Here is a 21333-nt window from a genome sequence, read left to right on the forward strand (position 1 = left end):
ATGATAATATCTTAGTTATTACTGGTCTGAACTTCACCAAACTTGCATGGAGATGCGTCTTATGTATACTGATGCACCTGACAGGCTTGAATGCTGAATCTGAGCCATAGGTTTCGGATGCTGGATGAGGTTTAGTTTTTTTGGAACAGGTCACATGTTTTATAGATGATAGCTTGCATAGTTGATTTTACTATATTATAAATGAAACGCAGAGGTTACTTCAGATGCAGAGCCTGATCTCCATTATCAAGGATGCTAAAGAAATCTCCTACCTCACTCAAACCTGCTCGATAGATAGATGTGTTTGTTGTTAAATGATATAACATGATTCCTATGATATAGTATTGTATGGTATGAAACAATATTGTTTAATATGATACAATATAATATCATATGTAATATGATAAAAAGTTATATGATACGATATAATATTGTATCAATTTTTTGATATTTAATGTTATGATATTGTAACATGATATCGTTATGTAAAGTATTGTATATTATGATACAATATTGTATAATATTATATTGTATTATTAATTTATTATTTTATCACATGATACTATTGCATAAGATATTGCAAAATATAATATTGTATCCTATGTTACAATATTGTATATTCTATAATATTGTATCATACGATATTGTATGATATGATATAAGTTTCTGTAATGTAGAATTATATCACATGAAATTGTATAATATGATACTGTAATTTAATATAATATCGTATTATACAATATATTGTATAATATGATATTGGTTTATTATATGATATATTATCACATCACATGAAATTGTATTGTATGATATTGTAAAATATATTATTGTATCATGATACAATATGTATAATTTAATGTTGTATTATATATTTTACTTTATCACATAATATTGTATCATTTGATATGATACAATGTTGTATCAAATTATATTGTATCATATGATACAATATCATATTATGTTTCAAAAATGATACAGTATCATACAATATCATACTATATTATACAATATAATATCATATGTTTCAATGTTATGATGTATTATGTAATATGATATTATAATATAATACTATATTGTTTTATATATTATGATATTGTATTATGTGATCAAATACAATAATGTATAACACAATACAATGTCATATCATACGTTGCAATATCATATCTCATCATTGTTTATTATGGTATTTTATTGTATTGTATGATATATGTTGTAAATATGATAGGATGCAATATTTCATTTTATATTATTGTATTGATTAACATATGAACATATGATTATCATACAATTTTTTAACAGATGATATATGATATTGTGTCAAAACAGAATCCATGAATATCCAAGATCATAAAGTATGATTTTCATTTAATATGATAAAGGTGGTCTCATAAAGGTGAAGTCTCATAAGGGTGGTGTCTCGTCTCGGTGAGCTTTGTAATCTGTGATTACCTATGTTTTAATTTTACAGTTAGAATATGAAATAGAATTGTTTCCTTTAGCAAATCTTGCAATAGAATTAAAAATAGAAGATCTGTCTGCTACATTACATTTTGAATTTTTTGGCCAGAGAAAATAAACTTTAATTCTTATATGGCCCAAGATCAAAACCAATTTCAAGTTTTCTTGATATTGAATAAAAAACTATACTTGTTGAAAGTTTAAAAAAAAAATTGTTGAAAAAGATTATGGCAACAAGAATCATACATAATTAATAAAGCAATAAAAAGCACTGCTAAACAAAAGTAAAACAATTTCATCACTTGTTTTGAGCAATTTCATTTTGACCAGATTTCAGAATTCTGGAGACAGCTGGACTGGCCCGACTTGGTAGATGCATTCTCAATGGTTCTGAAGCTAACCAAGGTCAGTATAATCTACTATAAAAGTGGTTATTTGCACTGGTGGTTAAGTACGCATTTTCTATAGTCAGACAATACGCTTGGGTGTTTAATATGCAGATGCTTCATTTATTTCTCTAAAATTTTCATTTTTTTTACCATATGCGTGGGGTATTTTATGCATTTTTAAACTTAGCGCATAACTAATGTTAATTTCCCCCATGCGTAAAATACGACTTTTGCAGTATTCAGTTACCTTCTTTGTAAAGCGAAAAGCCTGCTTATGCTTGTAACTAAGTGAGAAATGTTTTGTTTTCAGGACATGTCTGACTGTGCCAAGATATACGCTGATGAGATTCATCAGAAACTGATTGACAAAGGTTACTATGATGATGAGGGCCAGTTTGACGTCACAGAACAGGTTTGAGTAATACATGTATTTTAGATTGTTTGACTCACTAAAGTCCAAATGTTATATTACTAGTTGGCTATTTTTAATAAAAAAAATTAGTCAGTCTGCTTACTTATCAAAGAAATCTTTTAATTGTGTCACTGAAGGCATGTTTTGACGTCACTAAACTGAATGAGTACTTGGAAGTATTTGTCCCACCAAAATGTGGGGTCCAAATATGCCAATCTTGAAAAATCCAGACTCATTGCTTATTGTGAGTCACCAAATTAATATCACTTAAACTTAAAAAAAAAACCAAGTTGTGACTGTGTGCAATTTAAGCATAGCACTTTGTTTCAAGGATATATACTTATATGTATCCTTAAAGCTAGTAAGGTTTTGATGAGCAAATTGAATCATATGCGACTTTTTCTTGTGTTGTTACAGTTGAATCATTTTTTAAAAACAGTCAAACAGATACCAATCTCTGAATACTTTGCAGAGTTTCTTTTTACAAAGCCTTGGAACTAACTTATTGAACAACCTACTAAAGGAATATTCTACCTTTTTTTAACCAACCCTTGGAACTAACATATAAAACAACTTACGAAAGTAATATGAAGTAAGGAATTTGGTTAATTGATGATGATAGTTCACGTTGATTAAGACCTGACAAAAGATACTCAAATGAACCAGCTCTGAGTCCTAATCTGGTCCTTCATGATTTGTCCCTTTATAACAATCTCCTGGAACAAACAAGTTAAAAGTCCTGCTAAAGTTATCATTTTGGGAATTTGTATTTGGTGGGGACCAATAGTTCACTTTGTAGAGAACCCGACAAACAAAGCTCGAAGTCTCAGTCTGATCCTTCATGTTTTCTCCCGTTTTGTCACTGTGCAAATATGTCATTAATTGTTCCGATTGATTTTGAAATGGACATTTTCCCATAAGTATTGAAGTATCCTTCCTATGAGAATAAAAAAATTTAGTATCTTGCATTTTCTATGATACATTTAAATATTTATTCCATTGTAGCCTTATATTGCTTGTTTGAAAGTACTATATTGACACTTTTCAGCTGTGTATTACTATCAACAACATAGAGCAGGTCAGGAGGGCCCTAAAACAGCTCCCAGAAACACTAAACTTTGTCAACATTCAGCACGCAGTAGAACAGTGGGAGGGCGCCGAACTAGGGGTCAAGTCGAACCTCCACGCAACTGTGAAAGAGGCAGACCAGATGATGTCATCGAAGATAAAGAAGGTGGTGGATCATGTGGCAGATAAGGTAGGCAGTGGATAAGACAAGATAGGGAGTGGATAAGGTATGGAGTGGATAAGACAAGATAGGGAGAGGATAAGATAAGGTAGGGAGTGGATAAGATAAGGCAGGGGGTGGATAAAAGAAAGTATGGAGTGCAAAAGATAAGGTTGGGAGTGGATAAGACTAGGTAGGGAGTGGATAAGATGAGGTAGGGAGTGGATAAGATAAGCAGGGAGTGGATTAGACTAGGTAGGGGGTTGATAAGATAAGGTATGAGGTGGATAAAAGAAAGTATGGAGTGCATAAGATAAGGTTTGGAGTGGATAAGATGAGGTAGGGAGTGGATAAGATAAGTAGGGAGTGGATAAGACTAGGTAGGGGGTTGATAAGATAAGGTAGGAGGTAGGAGGTGGATAAGATAGGGAGTGGATAGGATAGGTTAGGAGTGGTACAAAAAGATAATTGATGTTGAACAGATATTGAGATAGAAACCTAATTAAGGTCTTCCGTTGGAAACAGAAGACCTTATTGTTTTTGCTTTGTTGCTTTTCCTCTATTATTATTATTATTATTATTTTTTTTTTCTGTCACGTTTTCTCAAAAACGCTTCAGCCGATTTTCGTGAAACTTTCAGATCTTATTCAGGACAAAATTTGTAAAAAAATTACACGAGATTTTTTTGGTCGTCACTTCTGGTACCGAGATATTAAAGATTTTATGTTTTTGCTTGTTCACAATTTTTCTCAAAAAGTATTCAAGATAAGACTTTCAAATTTTCAGAAAAGGTAGAGAGTGAACGGCCGCAGTGCCCTTCGCATATCCAAACGTCCGCCGTCACTTCCGGTCGTCACCGGAAGGAAATGAAAAACCTTAATTTTTTTATTTTTTGGATTTGAATTTTTTTTATATTTTCATTCGAAAGAAACGCTCTCAAAACTTCAGAATATGAAATTCGTTTTAAAATCAATCCATGCATTCTTGAGATTTTGGACTCCAAAGTTCTGAAGCGAGGGTCCGCGTAGCTCAGTCGTTAGAGTGGTGGACTTGTGCCCAGGCGACCCGGGTTCAGTCCCTGAGTGCCGAATCTTTTTTCTCTCTCATTTGTGTTTTGATTAATGGGTTTATTTTTAAAATGATGGATTTGAATGTTTTCCGTTTTATTTTTGTCATAAATAAAAAAAAATAGCGGCTTTTTTTAGTACAAATATAGAGCTCTCTAAATTACGACGCTCGTCGCATCGCCGACATCAAAGACATGCTGCCGAAGTGCCCCTGCAGTTCGACCGCATTAGAGTTCGCTGGGTCGCTTTGCCGGCATCAAAGAAATGCCGCCATCTCAATGACTGTATGCACACAACATTTAGCAATGCACCCACGTAATTCTACTCGGCTTAAAAAGGAGGACTGCTTAGTATTTAATCCCATATATAGATACACACATGGATGTATACATGCGTTTATTGACATAGGTTGCTTATATATTGATTTCCTGAACATTATAAAATGCTATGTAATCTCTCTCTCTCTCTCTCTCTCTCTCTCTCTCTCTCTCTCTCTCTCTCTCTCTCTCTCAAGTACAAATGTTTTAGCATTTGAATAAGAACTAGTACAGGTAACGTGGAGTAAATTGGATAGAAGCTAAATGTACATTGGCGTCCAAAAAATTATACATATTTTATATCAAGTTACGGGATAATATCTATGGATTCAAATAATTTGAAATTCATTGTTAAATGATTGTCTTCTTACTGATTGGAAGTCAACGCTAAAAAGTTATTTTTATTAAAGATGGTGTACTTTTTCCTTTTTTGTGCATGTCTATATACTGATACAAATATGTTGCCTGTCGGGATTAAGAAAAGCCTCCGAAGTTTATACACGTAACTATACAAACGAACGGGTGACTGCGACAAGGTTTGAAAACTGACCACCCGTTTATGAGTGTTTGAGCCTAAGAATAAATAGATGTAAAAAAATCAATAGTTACATCTTTCAAACAACCTGGAAATTAAATTTACACAGTACACGAACCGACCCCCCCCCCCCCCCCCCGCCCCTTCCTATTCACAAAATCATTTAGTTTTCCTCGCCTGATTTTACTGGATCTGTCATCTTGAACCTTTATTTTCAACCTAGTTCAAGTCTAGATTACTGTACTAATGACCAGACCTATTCGTTCATTTTTAAGAGAGATATGAATTTTTGGGCATTCGAGTTTCGATTTGCGTGCTTGAATTGTACTGTAGAAAAAAATTCTTACTCCCGAGCCCCTTACTCAATCCTAATGAAATTTTGTGTAAATGTACCTCGGACCCCATTCTTATTGTCTGTGAAATATGCAGCGGATTGAACAATTAAGAAGAAATTCCTGAGATCAAACGGCGGGTATAGCCTGTACGGGGACTTAAAATTTACACAGTACAAGGGATGTAAGCATCCGCGTAATATTTCTGTTGCATGTATATTTCTTGTTTTCCGTTTAGTCTGTATCTACAATAGCGTGTGAACTACTTATGAATGTTTCAACTGTGGAAATTACTGTCATCAAATTTTTACCGAATAAATTTACGTGTTACTGATTTCGTTATTTCTACATTTATAAAGAATTTATCAATCCTGCTGAAATAAAACAGTCAAACATAATAGTAAACGACACGAAAAAACATTCTCAACACTGAAATACATGGGTAAAATGCATCAGTCATTGTTTTAGGACTTCCCCTAATTGTTGTTAACCAAATCTGAGATCCACACCTCAAAATTCTATTTTCGATTTATTTAAGACGAAAATCAAGCTCGGGTCTTTTCACCCCCCCCCCCCCTCCAGACACAAACACGCATCAATATTTCAAATGACCTCGCACTGTTACCAAACCTGAATAGTCAGACATCTTACACGTTGTTTTTCATCTCATACAAAAACTCAGCTCCTCTCCCGGGCGGAAACTTCCAAAATTCAAAGACAAATTCGGGAATTATTTCGCGTCAGCCATGTTTTGAGACACCTGCAAAGGCTGTGTGTTGTAAACTCGCCGGAGCCAAGATTTGTTCTTTCTCTCCTTTTTATCTAATTTTCTAACTAAAATATTCAACATAAAAGGGTGTTGGACTATAGTACAAGTTGAAAAACACTCTTTAATTAAGATTTAGACAAAAACAGTGTTTTATTATTAGGGTCTTCCGTCTTCAGCGGACGGAAGACCTCCTCGTTGCTCGCAACGAGATCGTGTCTAGTTAATTGATATTGTTGTTCTGGTTTGGATTTTATTTTTGGCAAAGATTTTGTCCATGCTATTTGTTTTTGTCTAATAGCAAGAATATAGAATTGGCAGATATTTTTGTTTTTCTAGAATATTCAAACCAGTTAAGAATTGACTATTTAAGATGAGATTTATAATCATATAGCTGCATTTGAACTCTTTAATAGATGCGTCCAGATATCAAGAGTGATGTTTTCCACTTAAACTGGGCACCAGAGTCTGTTCCAGCTGAAGAGGTATAAGCACCTGATGTTTCTTTTAAACTCTCTACATTATGTTGAATGTCCATTCAATAAAGAGCAGCTTCTCAAATACACAATTTTATTTAAAGCGTACATTATCAGCAATATACAAGTATTATATTTGCCATATGAAGATGGGAGTTATTGTATTCAGTGGTAATTATGTAGTACACCAACACATTTTCTCTCATTTTTCCACATTCCTATTTAAGAAATATTAATATTGATATAGAATTTTCATGTTAATTACTATTGTATAAATGGGCTTTGTTCCATCTTTGGTGCTTCCTTATTGTATAAATCTTAATATTTACATTCGACATATTTTTGGCTCGTAAAGTGTGTTGAAAGCTACGGCAGTTACACTATAATGCACACAGGGTACTCAAAGATTAAAATGACAAGTTTTATTATGACGTCACAAATGTTGAACACTGTAAACTGCAACGTCACAAGTGAAAATCAAAGTTCACGCTTGTGGCAGTGACAGTGGCTCTTCCATTAATATGAACTTACCCTTAGGATAAGATAGGACAAGTCAAGAAGTTTAAAAAATGTAAACATAAGCATTGATTTTTTTAAAGATACAGTCTCGTAACTGCAGCGATGAGTGCATAAAAATTTTCATAACGCATGTATCAATTTGTATGCACACACTGCTGCAGTTATGAGACTGTATCTTTCAAAAAAAAAAACATGATTCAATGCTATATTAATCCACAATGTATATTTGAAGGCTGTGGAGGATTTGCTGAAATATCTGGACAGTAACCTTTTGACCCTGAATCAGCACCTCCTGAAGTCCAACTTTGACAGGATACTTCACTCCATCTGGGTAGAGGTCCTGGAGGAATTCAAGGAGGTCCTAGTAACTGAAGAATCGGTAGGGACCTTCACATATACTGTGGAATCAGCATTGTTTGTGAGGGACCAATGTTAGTGGATTTTGTGGGTAACCCTTGCCCGCAAATTTACATCCCCACAAACCTATATAAAATCATTTGTTTTATATTTATAAAATCCACCCAATTACACTACCAACAAAATTACATCCCCATGAACCAGAAAATTTTAGCTACCCACAAACATAGACCCCCACAAATAAAATGATGTCACAGTAACCTTTCAGTAGGGATTAGTTTAGATGAAGTTGAAAATGCAAGAAAAGTTACCCGTCGTAGCCTCTGATCATTTGTATGTGCTTTTATTTTTAGAGGAAACCTGTTATATACAAGAGAATGTATGATGCTTTGGAGTTGCTGGTTGATTTCTTCCATGCAAACGAGAAAGGGTTGGATATGAAGAGAATTACTACAGAACAGTATATAGTGAGTGTCAGCTTGTGGCATTGATTGATAACCAAAGTCTTTATTTTGAATTGGTTGGAGTAAAGTGATTTGATTTAACCTGTAGTTAACTTAGGTAGTAAAGTTTGTCAACTCAAGTGCAATTCTATGATTGTCGGAGTGTGAGAGTAAGATTACTGGAATTTTATAAGGTGATAAGGAACATGAAGACTATTTTGATAGATTGTCTGTCTCTCTGTCTCTGTCTCTCTCTCTCTCTCTCAATATAAATCTATAAATTCTATTTTTCCAAACAAACATTCATATTTTATATTTCATAGGAATTGAAAAAACTGTTGGCACTGTACAAAAAGGACACTTTGAAGCTGATAACTATTTTCTATGAAGAGAAACTCAAACAACAGGTTTGGAAATTTTTGCTTTATGTTACAAGTACATGTATATGTATTTATTCTTTTGTAAATAATGATGCAACATTAACCACACAATATCTTAATACAGTAATATAAATACAGTATAATTGAGAGAAAAGAAAGGATTCAATGCATCAATGTTAATGGTAGAAAGGTTTACAAATCTATTTGTTTATTGTGTTCTGCTGAGTCCTACTTAAAAATCTGCAATGTATTTACTCAATGATGTTGAATAGCTCTGACATATAATTCATTAATAACTTAAAAACGAATAGGGTTTAGCTTATTACAATGCATAAGAATTAAGTTTGATGGTTTGTTAGTAAGTTTTATAGCTTTCAGTCTTGCCCACAAACTTGTGTGTATGCTTATGGACTGCTTAGTTTAAACATACTTTCAGTAAATCACTTCTGTAACAATTTGCGTAGAGTGAGGTTTTGATGTTGAGACAAATAACAATTGTCTTTGGTACCTTTATAAACTGTTATTTATACAAGCAGAAGTAGTTTTCTGATCTGATTTTGTTGTTATTCGGTACAGGCCGAGTTTAAATCCAAGGAGTATGGTGTACTGAATGTCAGGATGTGCTACAGAAATGAGACACAAACAATGTTTGTTGAAAGTAGGTACTTTTAAAGTTTTTACTGTAGAAAAGTTTAAGATTAATGTTTCTAAGTGCTTCTGAAGTACTAAGCTAGATGTATATTCTTTAGCTTATTTAGAGAAGATAGACAAATGTAAGGTGGAAATGCTTATTGGTGATTATGCCTGTAAAATTTTAGTTATTTAAAATTTATTTAAAATAATGTACTGCTTTATAAAAGCATACAAAGGCAAGATTTTTAACTTGTTACCCGGTAGTTAATTTTTTCCAAAAACAAACACAAACTTAAGAAAAACATTAAGCAAAAGTTCTTTTTTGGGAGTTAAGGTAGGTAAAAGCTCAGGCTTTCTGTTTTGTTTAATCTGATGATCTGGCTACTGGGCATAATCTTACCCTTTGGATCAAGTTACTGTTACAGTAATATATGTTTATATATAACTTTACAAATCAGTTTGATCTTAAGGACTTACCCCTATCCTTAGAAGAGGATTCAATATCTGAATGATCATTATGATATAGGTTTGAAAGCAATGGATTCTAAAAGCTTAATCTGATGATATTACACAATTATGATTGTTATTTCTTTTTTACTAGTTTTGAATGCAAAGGATGTCATTCCACTTGATGCAAATGGTAAGTGTAGCAGAATGTGCTAAAATCAAAGTTGTTTAATGCATTGTTGAGTAAGCACTGAGATCAGCAAAGCAAAAGAATATGTATTATCACATCAATTCAATTTCTTGGTCATTGGAATTGCCCGCCCATATTTAAACAAAGCTATATAATTTATGTTATTTTGAAATTTGCCGCATCAAGGAAATTCTTTTCTATTTCCGCTCAGTTTTTCCTGTGTCAATCATTTTAATTCATAAATCAGAAAAAAGTAGAAAAATTATAATCGTCTACTTAAAACTATTCATGTACCACCTTTAAAATTTTGCCTACAAACTTGACACACAAACATGATTCATTTGTTGAAAAAAATGCAAATGCAAAAGTACTTCTTGGACAATGCCTTGATACAAGACATGTATGTGTTGAGAAAAACATGTAAGCACACATTTAAACTACACGTATGTAGATATATCTGGACCCTCAGATTGCATGGGTTAGCTCTGCAAAAGGTAGGTAAATAAAAACATTATGATAGCCACTGACAATTCCTTTGTTTTGATGCCCCCAGAATCACCCAACCAATCTAAAAAATACAGAGAAATTTATTCCTTGTAAAACAATTTCTTTTATAATCCGTTGCCATTATTTGGGGGGGGGGGGGGGGGGGGGTGAAGTGGTCTTGCGGTGTATTCAGCAGCTCATTATACTGCTGATTAAATTCAAGAATTGGTTACAACTGGCTTGACATGTGGTATCATTCCTGCCTAGGATACATTTGCGGTTGTACAGTCCTCATATCATATGCATATCTGCATGGGATCAAATTTGCTGACATGTTCACACAAATTTAAAAATTTTGAAATAGAAATAACAAGGAAGAGAATTATAGATAATTTTTAGCTATGCAAATGGACTACATTGAAATAACTTTTAATAATTAAAAAATAAAAGAGTAATTTCATTCAAGTAGATATAATTATATTTGTGTCAAAATTGGCTTTAGTTCTAATGTTGCCAAAATGTTAGATAAACCTTTTTTTTTTAAACACTACATTGAGTTATAGGTCAGACCTCACAAATTGTACAAAGGCCATGTTATATGCATTATTTTGGATTGCTACACAGTGTTCGAGCAATAAGAGAGGCTACAAGCGATCTATTGCCAATCATAAGACCTAAATAAGTCCTTTTGGAATAAGAGAGGCTGCAAGCGATCTATTGCCAATCATAAGACCTAAATAAGTCCTTTTGGAATAGTACTGTGTTCTCTCTAAGTTTGTGTTCAGTTGGATGTAAAGCTGAGACATAGGGGTGCAAAGAACAGGATTGGAGGAAGTGCAAGGTGGACACAGTCATTTGATTATTGTTTGGAAGGCAGGATGACAGTGATTTTATTGTTGCAAGATGCACCTTTCAACCACAGTTAGTGGTTAGTGGTTATCTAAAGTAATCGATGGGAAGTGGTTCTTATTCTCATGGAAAATCTGAGTTCACAGGTTAACGGACCATGGTGCAATGCTTTGGTGTAAGACATACACTAGTGAAACACACGGCTCGGTAGGGTTGCACGTTTATATAATAGTGTTGTGTTGTGCATGTACTATGCCTAAATAGTAGTCAGGGTTTGATACATAGTGCACGAGCCGGAGGCGAGTGCACTATGTATCAAACCCTGACTACTATTTAGGCATAGTACATGCACAACACAACACTATTGTTATTATTATGCCGACTGTTGAATATACCGACGTGCTTTGGTATATGTAGCTGTGACGTTCGAGTGTTGACAAGTCGCTATAGCTAAAAATAATCACCGGAAAAGCAAGGGGTTTTTAGCTCACCGAGACGAAGTCAAGGAGAGCTTATGCTATACCCTCGGCGTCGGCGTCGGCGGTGGCGTCGGCGTCGGCGTCCGGACCTGGTTAAAGTTTTTGTTGCAGGTCCTGTATCTAAGCTATTATTTGTCCTATCTTCACCAAACTTGCATGGATGATGCATCTGGACCTACTTATGGACTTGAAAGACTTGGATGCTGAATCTGGGTCCTAAATTTCAGATGCCGGAGGAGGTTAAGGTTGTTGGACCAGGTTAAAGTTTTTGTTGCAGGTGCCCTTTGATAGCAATATCTTAGTTACTGCTGGTCAGTACTTCACCAAACTTGCATGGATGGTGTGCCTTATGATACAGATGCACCTGACAGGCATGGATGCTGAATCTGAGCTATAGGTTTCGGATGCTGGAGGAGGTTAAGGTTTTTGGAGCAGGTTAAAGTTTTTGTTGCGGGTGCCCATTGATAGCAATATCTAAGTTACTACTGGTCCTAACTTCACCAAACTTGTATGGATGATGCCTCTTATGATACTGATGCACCTGACAAGCTTGAATGCTGAATCTGAGCAATAGGTTTCGGATGCTGGAAGAGGTTAAGGTTTTTAGAGCTGGTTAAAGTTTTTGTTGCAGGTGCCCTCTGATGATAATATCTTAGTTACTACTGGTCCTAACTTCACCAAACTTGTATGGATGGTGCGTCTTATGATACTGATGCACCTGACAAGCTTGAATGCTGAATCTGAGCAATAGGTTTCGGATGCTGGAGGAGGTTAAGGTTTTGAGAGCTGGTTAAATAAAGTTTTTGAAACAGGTGCCCTCTGATGATGATATCTTAGTTATTACTTGTCCTTACTTCACCAGACTTCCATGGATGGTGTGTCTTATGATACTGATGCACTTGACAGGCTTGAATGCTGAGTCTGGTTTCGGATGCTGGATAAAGTTAAGTTTTTAGGAACAGGTCACATGTTTAATAGATGATAGTACTATTTCAAACTTGCATAGTTGATTTAACTGTAATATGAATGAATCGCAGAGGTAGCTTCAGATGCAGAGCTTGATCTCCATTATCAAGGATGCTAAAAAATAAATCTTAGTTATTACAGGTCCTAACTTCACCAAACTTTAATGGATGGTGTGTCTTATGATACAGATGCACCTGACAGGCATGGATGCTGAATCTGAGACATAGGTTGCGGATGCTGGAGGAAGTTAAGGTTTTAATTGCTAGTGCCCTCTGATGATGATATCTTAGTTATTACTGGTCCAAACTTCACCAAACTTGCATGGATGATGCGTCTTATGATACCAATGCACCTGATGGGCTTGAATGCTGAATCTGAGCCATAGGTTTCGGATGCTGGATGAGGTTTAGTTTTTTGGAACAGGTCACATGTTTTATAGATGATAGCTTGCATAGTTGATTTAACTTTATTATAAATTAAATGCAAAAGTTGCTTCAGATGCAGAGCCTGATCTCCAATATCAAGGATGCTAAAGAAATCTCCTTCCTCACTCAAACCAGCTCGATAGATAGATGTGTTTGTTGATAAATGATATAACATGATTCCTATGATATAGTATTGTATGATATGAAACAATATTGTTTGATATGATACAATATGATATCTTATGTTATATTATAAAAAGTAATACGATAAGATATGATATTGTATCAATTTTTTTTATATTTTATATGATATTGTATCATGATATTGTTATGTATAGTATTGTATATTATGATACAATATTGTAATATTATATTGTATTTGTAATTTTTTATTTTATCACATGATACAATTACATAAGATATTGCAAAATATTATATTGTATCCTATGATACAATATTGTATATTCTATAATATTGTATCATACAATATTGTATAATATGATATTGGTTTCAGTAATATAGAATTATATCACATTAAATTGTATAATATGATATTGTAATATTATATAATATTGTATCATACGATATTGTATGATATGATATTGGTTTATATGATATATTATCATATCACATGAAATTGTATTATATGATATTATAATATATATTATTGTGTCATATGATACAATATGTATAATATAATAATGTATTTTATAATATTTTACTTTATCACATAATATTGTATCATTTGATAAGATACAATGTTGGAATCAAATTATATTGTATTATATGTATCAAATATGTTTCAGTGTCATTTAATACAATATCATACTATATTATACAATATAATATCATGTTTCAATGTTATGTTGTATTATGTAATATGATATTGTAATATAATACTATATTGTTTTATATTTTATGATATTGTATTATGTGATCAAATACAATAAGGTATAACACAATACAATGTCATATCATACGTTACAATATCATATCTCATTATTGTTTATTACGGTATTTTATTGTATTATATGATATATATTATAAATATGACATGATGCAATATTTCATTTTATATCATTGTATTGATTAACATATGAACATATGATTATCATAAAAAATTTTATCAGATGATATACGATATTTTGTCAAAACAGAATCCATGAATATCCAAGATCATAAAGTATGATTTTCATATAAAATGATAAAGGTGGTCTTATAAAGGTGATGTCTCATAAGGGTGATGCTCCGTCTCGGTGAGCTTAGTAATCTATGATTACCTATGTTTTTCTTCTTAAAATTAATCAATTGATTTGATTGTTTATTTAATCAACAAGTTGTTGTACAATAAAAAGTCATCAAAGGTTTATGTTGTTTTCAAGAAATGAGAGACGTTTGGCCTTACCGAGAAAACTCGAAATGTTTAGCAGACGAAATCTCATTGAATTTTTTTTCTTGAATATTCTTTTTCAAGCGTCATTTAAAAAAGCGTTTTTGTGATTCTCATGTAGAATTTCTTTGAAAATTGTTCAATCAATTTGTTCAAAAGTTTATAGGAAACTTTAACTTTAAAATTACCGTCAATAATGAAGTGTTTTTGGAAAAATGAATAATTTTAATCGCTTGATGTCAGTCGTATATATCTACGTTTTATATATATAAATACCGTTAATTATAATAACAGCTAATTTAGCGTAGCGGTAACGCGTTGGGCTTCAAGCTTGAATGATTTTAGCGTCGTGAGTTCGAATCCCGCTGTCGGCGCTTGATAGATTTTCGTTGAAAATATTTGCCGTGCTCTATTTCAGCATAGTATGCTTACGCTATATAAATCCTTTGATACTGTGTGAATATAGATGAGTATTGAATATATAGTGACTAACTGACAGAAGGCATAATAATACATATTAATGATACATGTACAACGAAATCATTGTCAATCACATGCATGTACTCAGAATTCATATTTCAATCATGAAATTTCCGTTATTCAGGTCATCTAGAATAAAACCTCGTAGTTTCCTAGGAAAGAAAAGGAAAGGGACGAAACATTGACAGTTTCAGTGTTGAAAGTATAAACCATTAAAGTACTTGACATACAATATACTGCAGATATTGGGGGATAGATCCAATCAGTACATTGAAGGGGGTGCTTCAATGGGCTTAATTAGCTTTATCAATGCGGTTTCAGACTTCCAAGTAAGAAAATCATAGGTAAAGTTCAAGATTTTTTGTTCTTATTTGTAGGTTTTAGCGATCCATATGTTTTGATACAGTTTTGTCCAGAGCACATATTTCATGATGTCCCTGTACAGAAAACCAGCATCAAGAAGAAAACACTCAATCCTGTTTTTGACGAGTCCTTTGAGTTGTGAGTAAATTTAACAAGTGCAGGAAGTGACCGCTAGATTCTCAATGTTGAATTTCGAAACCCTTATTTGAGATCTGCCTTCCGCAATATGTTTACAAGTACTTTCCTTGTGATCATATTTAGATTTAGAAAATTTACATCCAATGGCAGGTTTTTAAAAATCTATATGGTTTCTGCTTATCTCTAATAACAAAGTGAAAATAAAACATGAACTTGATTTTTATGAAAATAGAAGATGCGCACCACACATCAATCAAATTTTAATCTTGCAACAAATGCTAGAAAGAAAAATGAGTTTAGGATATTATATGGAAAGGAAAGTAAGGTCTTAATAATAGCTGTATACCCAGTGTTGATGTGCAATTTAAAATCAAGTCATAAAAGACATGCATTATTTTCAAATTGAGATGTCCCTTGAATTTTGTTTTTCTAAATATTCTCAGAAAAGAAAAAAAAATTGTATTCTTTAAAAAAAACAGTGTGAATTGGAAAGTGACCTTGACATCTTTTTAACTGTCCTTGACCTCACCTGACTCCCCAATGGTATTGATGATATTAGTGTACTACATTTGTACTTGAGCTCCTGGGGACTTTGTTTTTACAGCAATGTATCAATAGACCAGTGCAGACAGAGGGGAGCTGTATTAGTCTTCACTGTAATGGACCACGACTATGTGTTTGAGAATGACTTCGCCGGGGAGGCCTATGTGGACCTGTGTAACATACCGGGGGTGGATGGTCAGGATATCTCAGGATTCGATGCCCTCGCCATCACAGCCTTACCCCTGATGCAACCACAGCATAAAGGTAACACAATTTCTTGAATTTTTGATATAGGATGGATGTGATGCAGGGTGGTGTTGAGTGATAAGTACAACAGTGGAATTTGTCTATCTGATGTCTTTAATATTCAGTTTCATTAGCAAAATAAATAAATCTGGATTATGGACCGAATGGAGTAAAAAGGGAGCTGAAATATTAATAAAATGATAAGTATATAGATAACATTAATTTACTTTATAATACGAATATGCATACTTTTACATGAGGAAATGAGAATGTATTCTAATTACTATCAAATTACATATTAACAAAATACATAGCCCAGTTACCTGGTCATTTCAGAAATAAATACACTAAGGAAAGTATTGTTACACCCAATCTTTGAAAATATAATTGCAAAGGCTTAGGACCTGCCAAGTAAAACTTGCTGAGTAAACTTTATACTATGGAAAGCAGCTTTGGAAATAATTTAATGAATATATGCATAAAACCACAGTACTTTTTACCAAACTCATGCATCAATCTGTTTTAAGTGTGAATCTTAAATTAGTGTAACATTGGGACCATCATTTTAAAGTCTAGATAGTTCAATTAGTTACATATTTTTCTCTGTATAATTGGTATGTTGTTGTAGAGAATGGAGCTCTTGACATTCTGGCGTCACGTGAGTGGGATAAAGACGCCCAGGAGTTTGTGAAGAAGAGGTCCAAAGTAGAGGAGAAGGCTGCTTGAAGGAAGTGTGGGAGGTATAATTATAGTTACAGTGGGCATGAAGAAAAGTGGATTGCACCCAACATGATCTATATCTTGCCTAGTGCATGTGTATGTGTATGCAGTCAATTGGATTGAACCCATATCTCATTAGAAACTTACTATAATGTTAGAGCACTGAAAGACCTGAATGTATTATGAGCGTGATAACCTACATGTAAAGAAAACTGGGCAGAAAAACTTGTTTTGATATGAATATATAATTTATTAGAAAAATAAATGGTGGTGATATTAACTCTATACTCATTTATTTATTTCTAGAACCAGAAGGGCAGCTAGCTACCTTGTTTCTAATTTTGGAGGAGAATATAAAAACTGAAAATGTTGATTGAACTAAAATTGAAGAGCAATGAAAAGATGATGGTGAATATTGTGTTAATAAAAGGGTATGTCAAAGAGGGAATAAGAAAAGTGCCTGAATACCTACAGTTGCATACATAGTGAACCCTGGGCAGAGAAGATTTTAACTCATCAAATCAGAACTTTGGCTGCATCTTAAGGAGAAATGTTGTTTCTTTTATTATTATTTTTTTATTATTTGTATTGAATTTATAGTGATATTGGTATTTGTTAATGTGTTTTTATTCTTGTTAAACTTTATCAATGTATCAGTTCATGTGTACTGACATCTCAACATTTCACTTGCTCATTTAAAGTGAGCTTTTTTATTCATTTTCCCGATAATCAATGATGTGATGTAATATACAATATACCAGTTTTCAAATTGAATTTTGTGGGTATTTTTTAACAATTTTCTGCTGGATAAGGAAGTATGGGACTTAATGTGTATTTGGCTACTATAGATGTGCGAGAGAGAGAGAGAGAGAGAGAGAGAAAGATATGATGTGTCAGATCTTCAGTTGATTGTTGTGATAACTACATGTAGGTAGCTCATGGCTTACAACTGCTATTTTTTAACCTTGCAAGCTGCAGTTACGGGCATGCAAATCAGACTTTCAGTAAATTTAATGTTCTTGTGATAAAATCTGCCCAAATGTATCATGGTAAATGTATAAATTGATCAACTTTGCATTGCCAGCATATGCAATTCAAATTTAAGCATGAAGGATATATAAATGCATTTTGCTGAAATTTTAACCTTGGTAAAAAAGCACAAAATGGATTTTAGAAATTAAATGTACAGATATGTATATTTGAAAATGAATAATTGATGAATATTTTTGTTATTTTTCAGAGGTTTTTGAAATAAAGGTTCGATGTTTTGTTTTTTAAACAGGTATATTCTACATTATGTACCTGGAATTTTGTGTTATTTGTTGTCGTGTCGTTTTATCCCAACATTGTAAATGTTCCTGTGTCCAACATGTAATGAGTTTATTATATGTACACCGATAAGTGCAATACATTTTTAATTATTTTATTTTTTCTTGAGAACTGATAAAATGTTCAGATATTAAAAGTAAACAGTTGTTGTGTTGTGCTTACCAAACTTGATACTATTGCGATAATTGTCATTAATTTGATTTGAACATATCTTATTATGCAAATATATATTTACATAAATGGATTAGGCAGCAGGCAATGCCTATGTAAACCTTCTCCATAAGCTGCAAGGTAATACATATAAAGTGAAGATATAAATGAAAAATTAAATACACTGTAATACTTTTTTTTTTATACCCCCGCTCCGAAGGAGAGGGGGTATACTGTTTTACCCTTGTGTGTCTGTCTGTCCATCCGTCTGTCTGTCCGTCCGTAACAAAAATTTCTGTCGCATTTATCTCGGCAACTATTTATCGCAGATGCTTGAAATTTTTACACAGTGTTTGTTAAGGCATGCCATATCGTGGGATATATTTTTGTACCAATCGGACGTCAACTTCCTGTTAAATGAGTACTTTGTTTATTTTCAACCAAAATTTTCAAACAAATTTTCGTCAAAGATTTCTCAGCAGCTTTTTATCGCAGATGCTTGGAATTTTTACACAGTGTTTGTTAAGGCATGCCATATCGTGGGATATATTTATGTACCAATCGGACGTCAACTTCCTGTTAAATGACGACTTTGTTTATTTTAGCCAAAATGTTCCAACAAATTTCCGTCAAAGATTTCTCAGCAACTATTTATCGCAGATGGTTGAAATTTTAACACACTATTTGTTTTGGCATGCCATATTGTAGGGTATATTTTTGTATCAATCGGACGTCAACTTCCTGTTAAATAATGACTTTGTTAATTTTTAGCCAAAATGTTCCAACAAATTTCCGTCAAAGATTTCTCAGCAACTATTTATCGCAGATGGTTGAAATTTTAACACACTATTTGTTTTGGCATGCCATATTGTAGGGTATATTTTTGTATCAATCGGACGTCAACTTCCTGTTAAATAATGACTTTGTTTATTTTTAGCCAAAATGTTCCAACAAATTTCCGTCAAAGATTTCTCAGCAACTATTTATCGCAGATGCTTGAAATTTTAACACACTATTTGTTTTGGCATGCCATATTGTAGGGTATATTTTTTTATCAATCGGACGTCAACTTCCTGTTAAATAATGACTTTGTTTATTTTTAGCCAAAATTTTCAAACAAATTTTCGTCAAAGATTTCTAAGCAGCTATTTATCACAGATGCTTGAAATTTTTACACAGTGTTTGTTAAGGCATGCCATATTGTTGGATATATTTTTGTACCAATTGGACATCAACTTCCTATTAAATGAGTACTTTGTTTATTTTAGCCAAAATTTTCAAACTAATTTTCCTCAAAGATTTCTTAGCAGCTATATATCGCAGATGCTTGAAATTTTAACACACTGTTTGTGTAGGAATGCCATATTGTTGGATATATTTCTGTACCAATCGGATGCCAGCTTTCTGTTAAATTTCGACTTTGCTTATTTTGCATATTCACATCAGAGCGGGGGTATCACTAGAGAGCATTGGCTCACAGATATCTTGTTTTTATAAAATATAGTATATAAATAGTGCCTGTTTGGGAGGATAACAGTTGAAATTGACACCCCGATAAAACCATTGTCAACATTGACATTGACAATGGTTTTCTCGGGGTGTCAATTTCAACTGTTATCCTCCCAAACAGGCACTATTTATTTTGTTATACTGAATGTCTTAATTTTTAAGAAAATTTTACTGCTTTTATATAGGAATAACGTGAATTCTACAGCGAACCGTACGCGCATAATTTTCGCGCATGTAACATTTTTTATTGTTATACTTTCATGTTAAATACTGAAATCTGATTAGTTAAGACGCAGTTCATAATATTTTCTATTACCCTCAGCGTTAGCAACGCACTTAGCAACGAGTAACATTAAAAATTGTTACATGCGCGAAAATTATGCGCGTACGGTTCGCTGTAGAATTCACGTTATTCCTATATAAAAGCAGTAAAATTTTCTTAAAAATTTTAAAAAAGACATTCAGTATAACAAAATAAATAGTGCCTGTTTGGGAGGATAACAGTTGAAATTGACACCCCTCGAAAACCATTGTCAACCTCCGCTTCGCGTCGGTTGATAATGGTTTTCTCGGGGTGTCAATTTCAACTGTTACCCTCCCAAACAGGCACTATTTATATAATGTTACCCGTTGCTAAGTGCGTTGCTAACGCTGAGGATAATAGAAAATATTATTAACTGCGTCTTAACCAATCAGATTTCAGTATCTAACATGAAAGTATAACAATATGATATAGCACAGGAATATATTCAGATGGAAAAAACAAAGAGCAAAAACCAGTTTGTGGAAAATTAAAGAAATAAAAACCATAATAATCAAAAACTTGAATAGTACAGTTACAGCATAAGTATACTACTTTTGTGTACAGCAAATTGTCATTAACATTCAAAAAGGTCAAAGTTCGTGTAGCTATGTGTGAATGGTTTGTTCACTATTTACCTGTAGTTCCTGTGTGTTGACTATGTAGATCCTGTTTAAGTGATTTTGGGAGTGCTTTGAGGACATTTCAGAAAAATACCTCATGGTCAGTTGATTTTTTTTTAACCTTTCTTTGGTCAGTTAACGTTTGCAAATGAAATTTTACATGAGATGAGTGTATAATGCTTAAGATGTACAATTATCAGAATGGTTCATGTAGCTGTGGGGTTAAGTTGGGATCTCATGTATCTGCCGTTTCTTATATCTAGTTAAAGTTTTTGTACACATCATTCTAGATAACTGTATTTTGCAGATATAAGGCTTGATGTGTTAGCATCTAATGCTTGAAATTCATCGGCATCTAAAATGTGAACCAACTGTGTGTAACTTTAT

General features: G+C 33.1%; 1 protein-coding gene across 3 annotated transcripts in view; it reads left to right on the forward strand.

The window, feature by feature from the left end:
* Nucleotides 1–18504, forward strand: part of LOC128167844 (BAI1-associated protein 3-like) — a 65025-nt gene extending 46521 nt beyond the window's left edge. For all 3 annotated transcript variants that reach the window (XM_052833775.1, XM_052833776.1, XM_052833777.1), the window contains 13 exons: nucleotides 1789–1863; nucleotides 2158–2259; nucleotides 3308–3517; nucleotides 6921–6989; nucleotides 7732–7878; nucleotides 8210–8323; nucleotides 8623–8706; nucleotides 9256–9337; nucleotides 9914–9952; nucleotides 15402–15525; nucleotides 16130–16332; nucleotides 16943–17054; nucleotides 17341–18504. In XM_052833775.1, coding sequence (XP_052689735.1) covers nucleotides 1789–1863; nucleotides 2158–2259; nucleotides 3308–3517; nucleotides 6921–6989; nucleotides 7732–7878; nucleotides 8210–8323; nucleotides 8623–8706; nucleotides 9256–9337; nucleotides 9914–9952; nucleotides 15402–15525; nucleotides 16130–16332; nucleotides 16943–17040 — 1347 coding nt within the window. In that variant the 3' untranslated portion in view covers nucleotides 17041–17054; nucleotides 17341–18504. The remainder of the gene's footprint in view (nucleotides 1–1788; nucleotides 1864–2157; nucleotides 2260–3307; nucleotides 3518–6920; nucleotides 6990–7731; nucleotides 7879–8209; nucleotides 8324–8622; nucleotides 8707–9255; nucleotides 9338–9913; nucleotides 9953–15401; nucleotides 15526–16129; nucleotides 16333–16942; nucleotides 17055–17340) is intronic.
* The last annotated feature ends 2829 nt before the right edge of the window (nucleotides 18505–21333 follow it).

Source organism: Crassostrea angulata, chromosome 10 (genome assembly GCF_025612915.1).
Source record: "Crassostrea angulata isolate pt1a10 chromosome 10, ASM2561291v2, whole genome shotgun sequence".
NCBI classification, from domain to species: domain Eukaryota; kingdom Metazoa; phylum Mollusca; class Bivalvia; order Ostreida; family Ostreidae; genus Magallana; species Magallana angulata.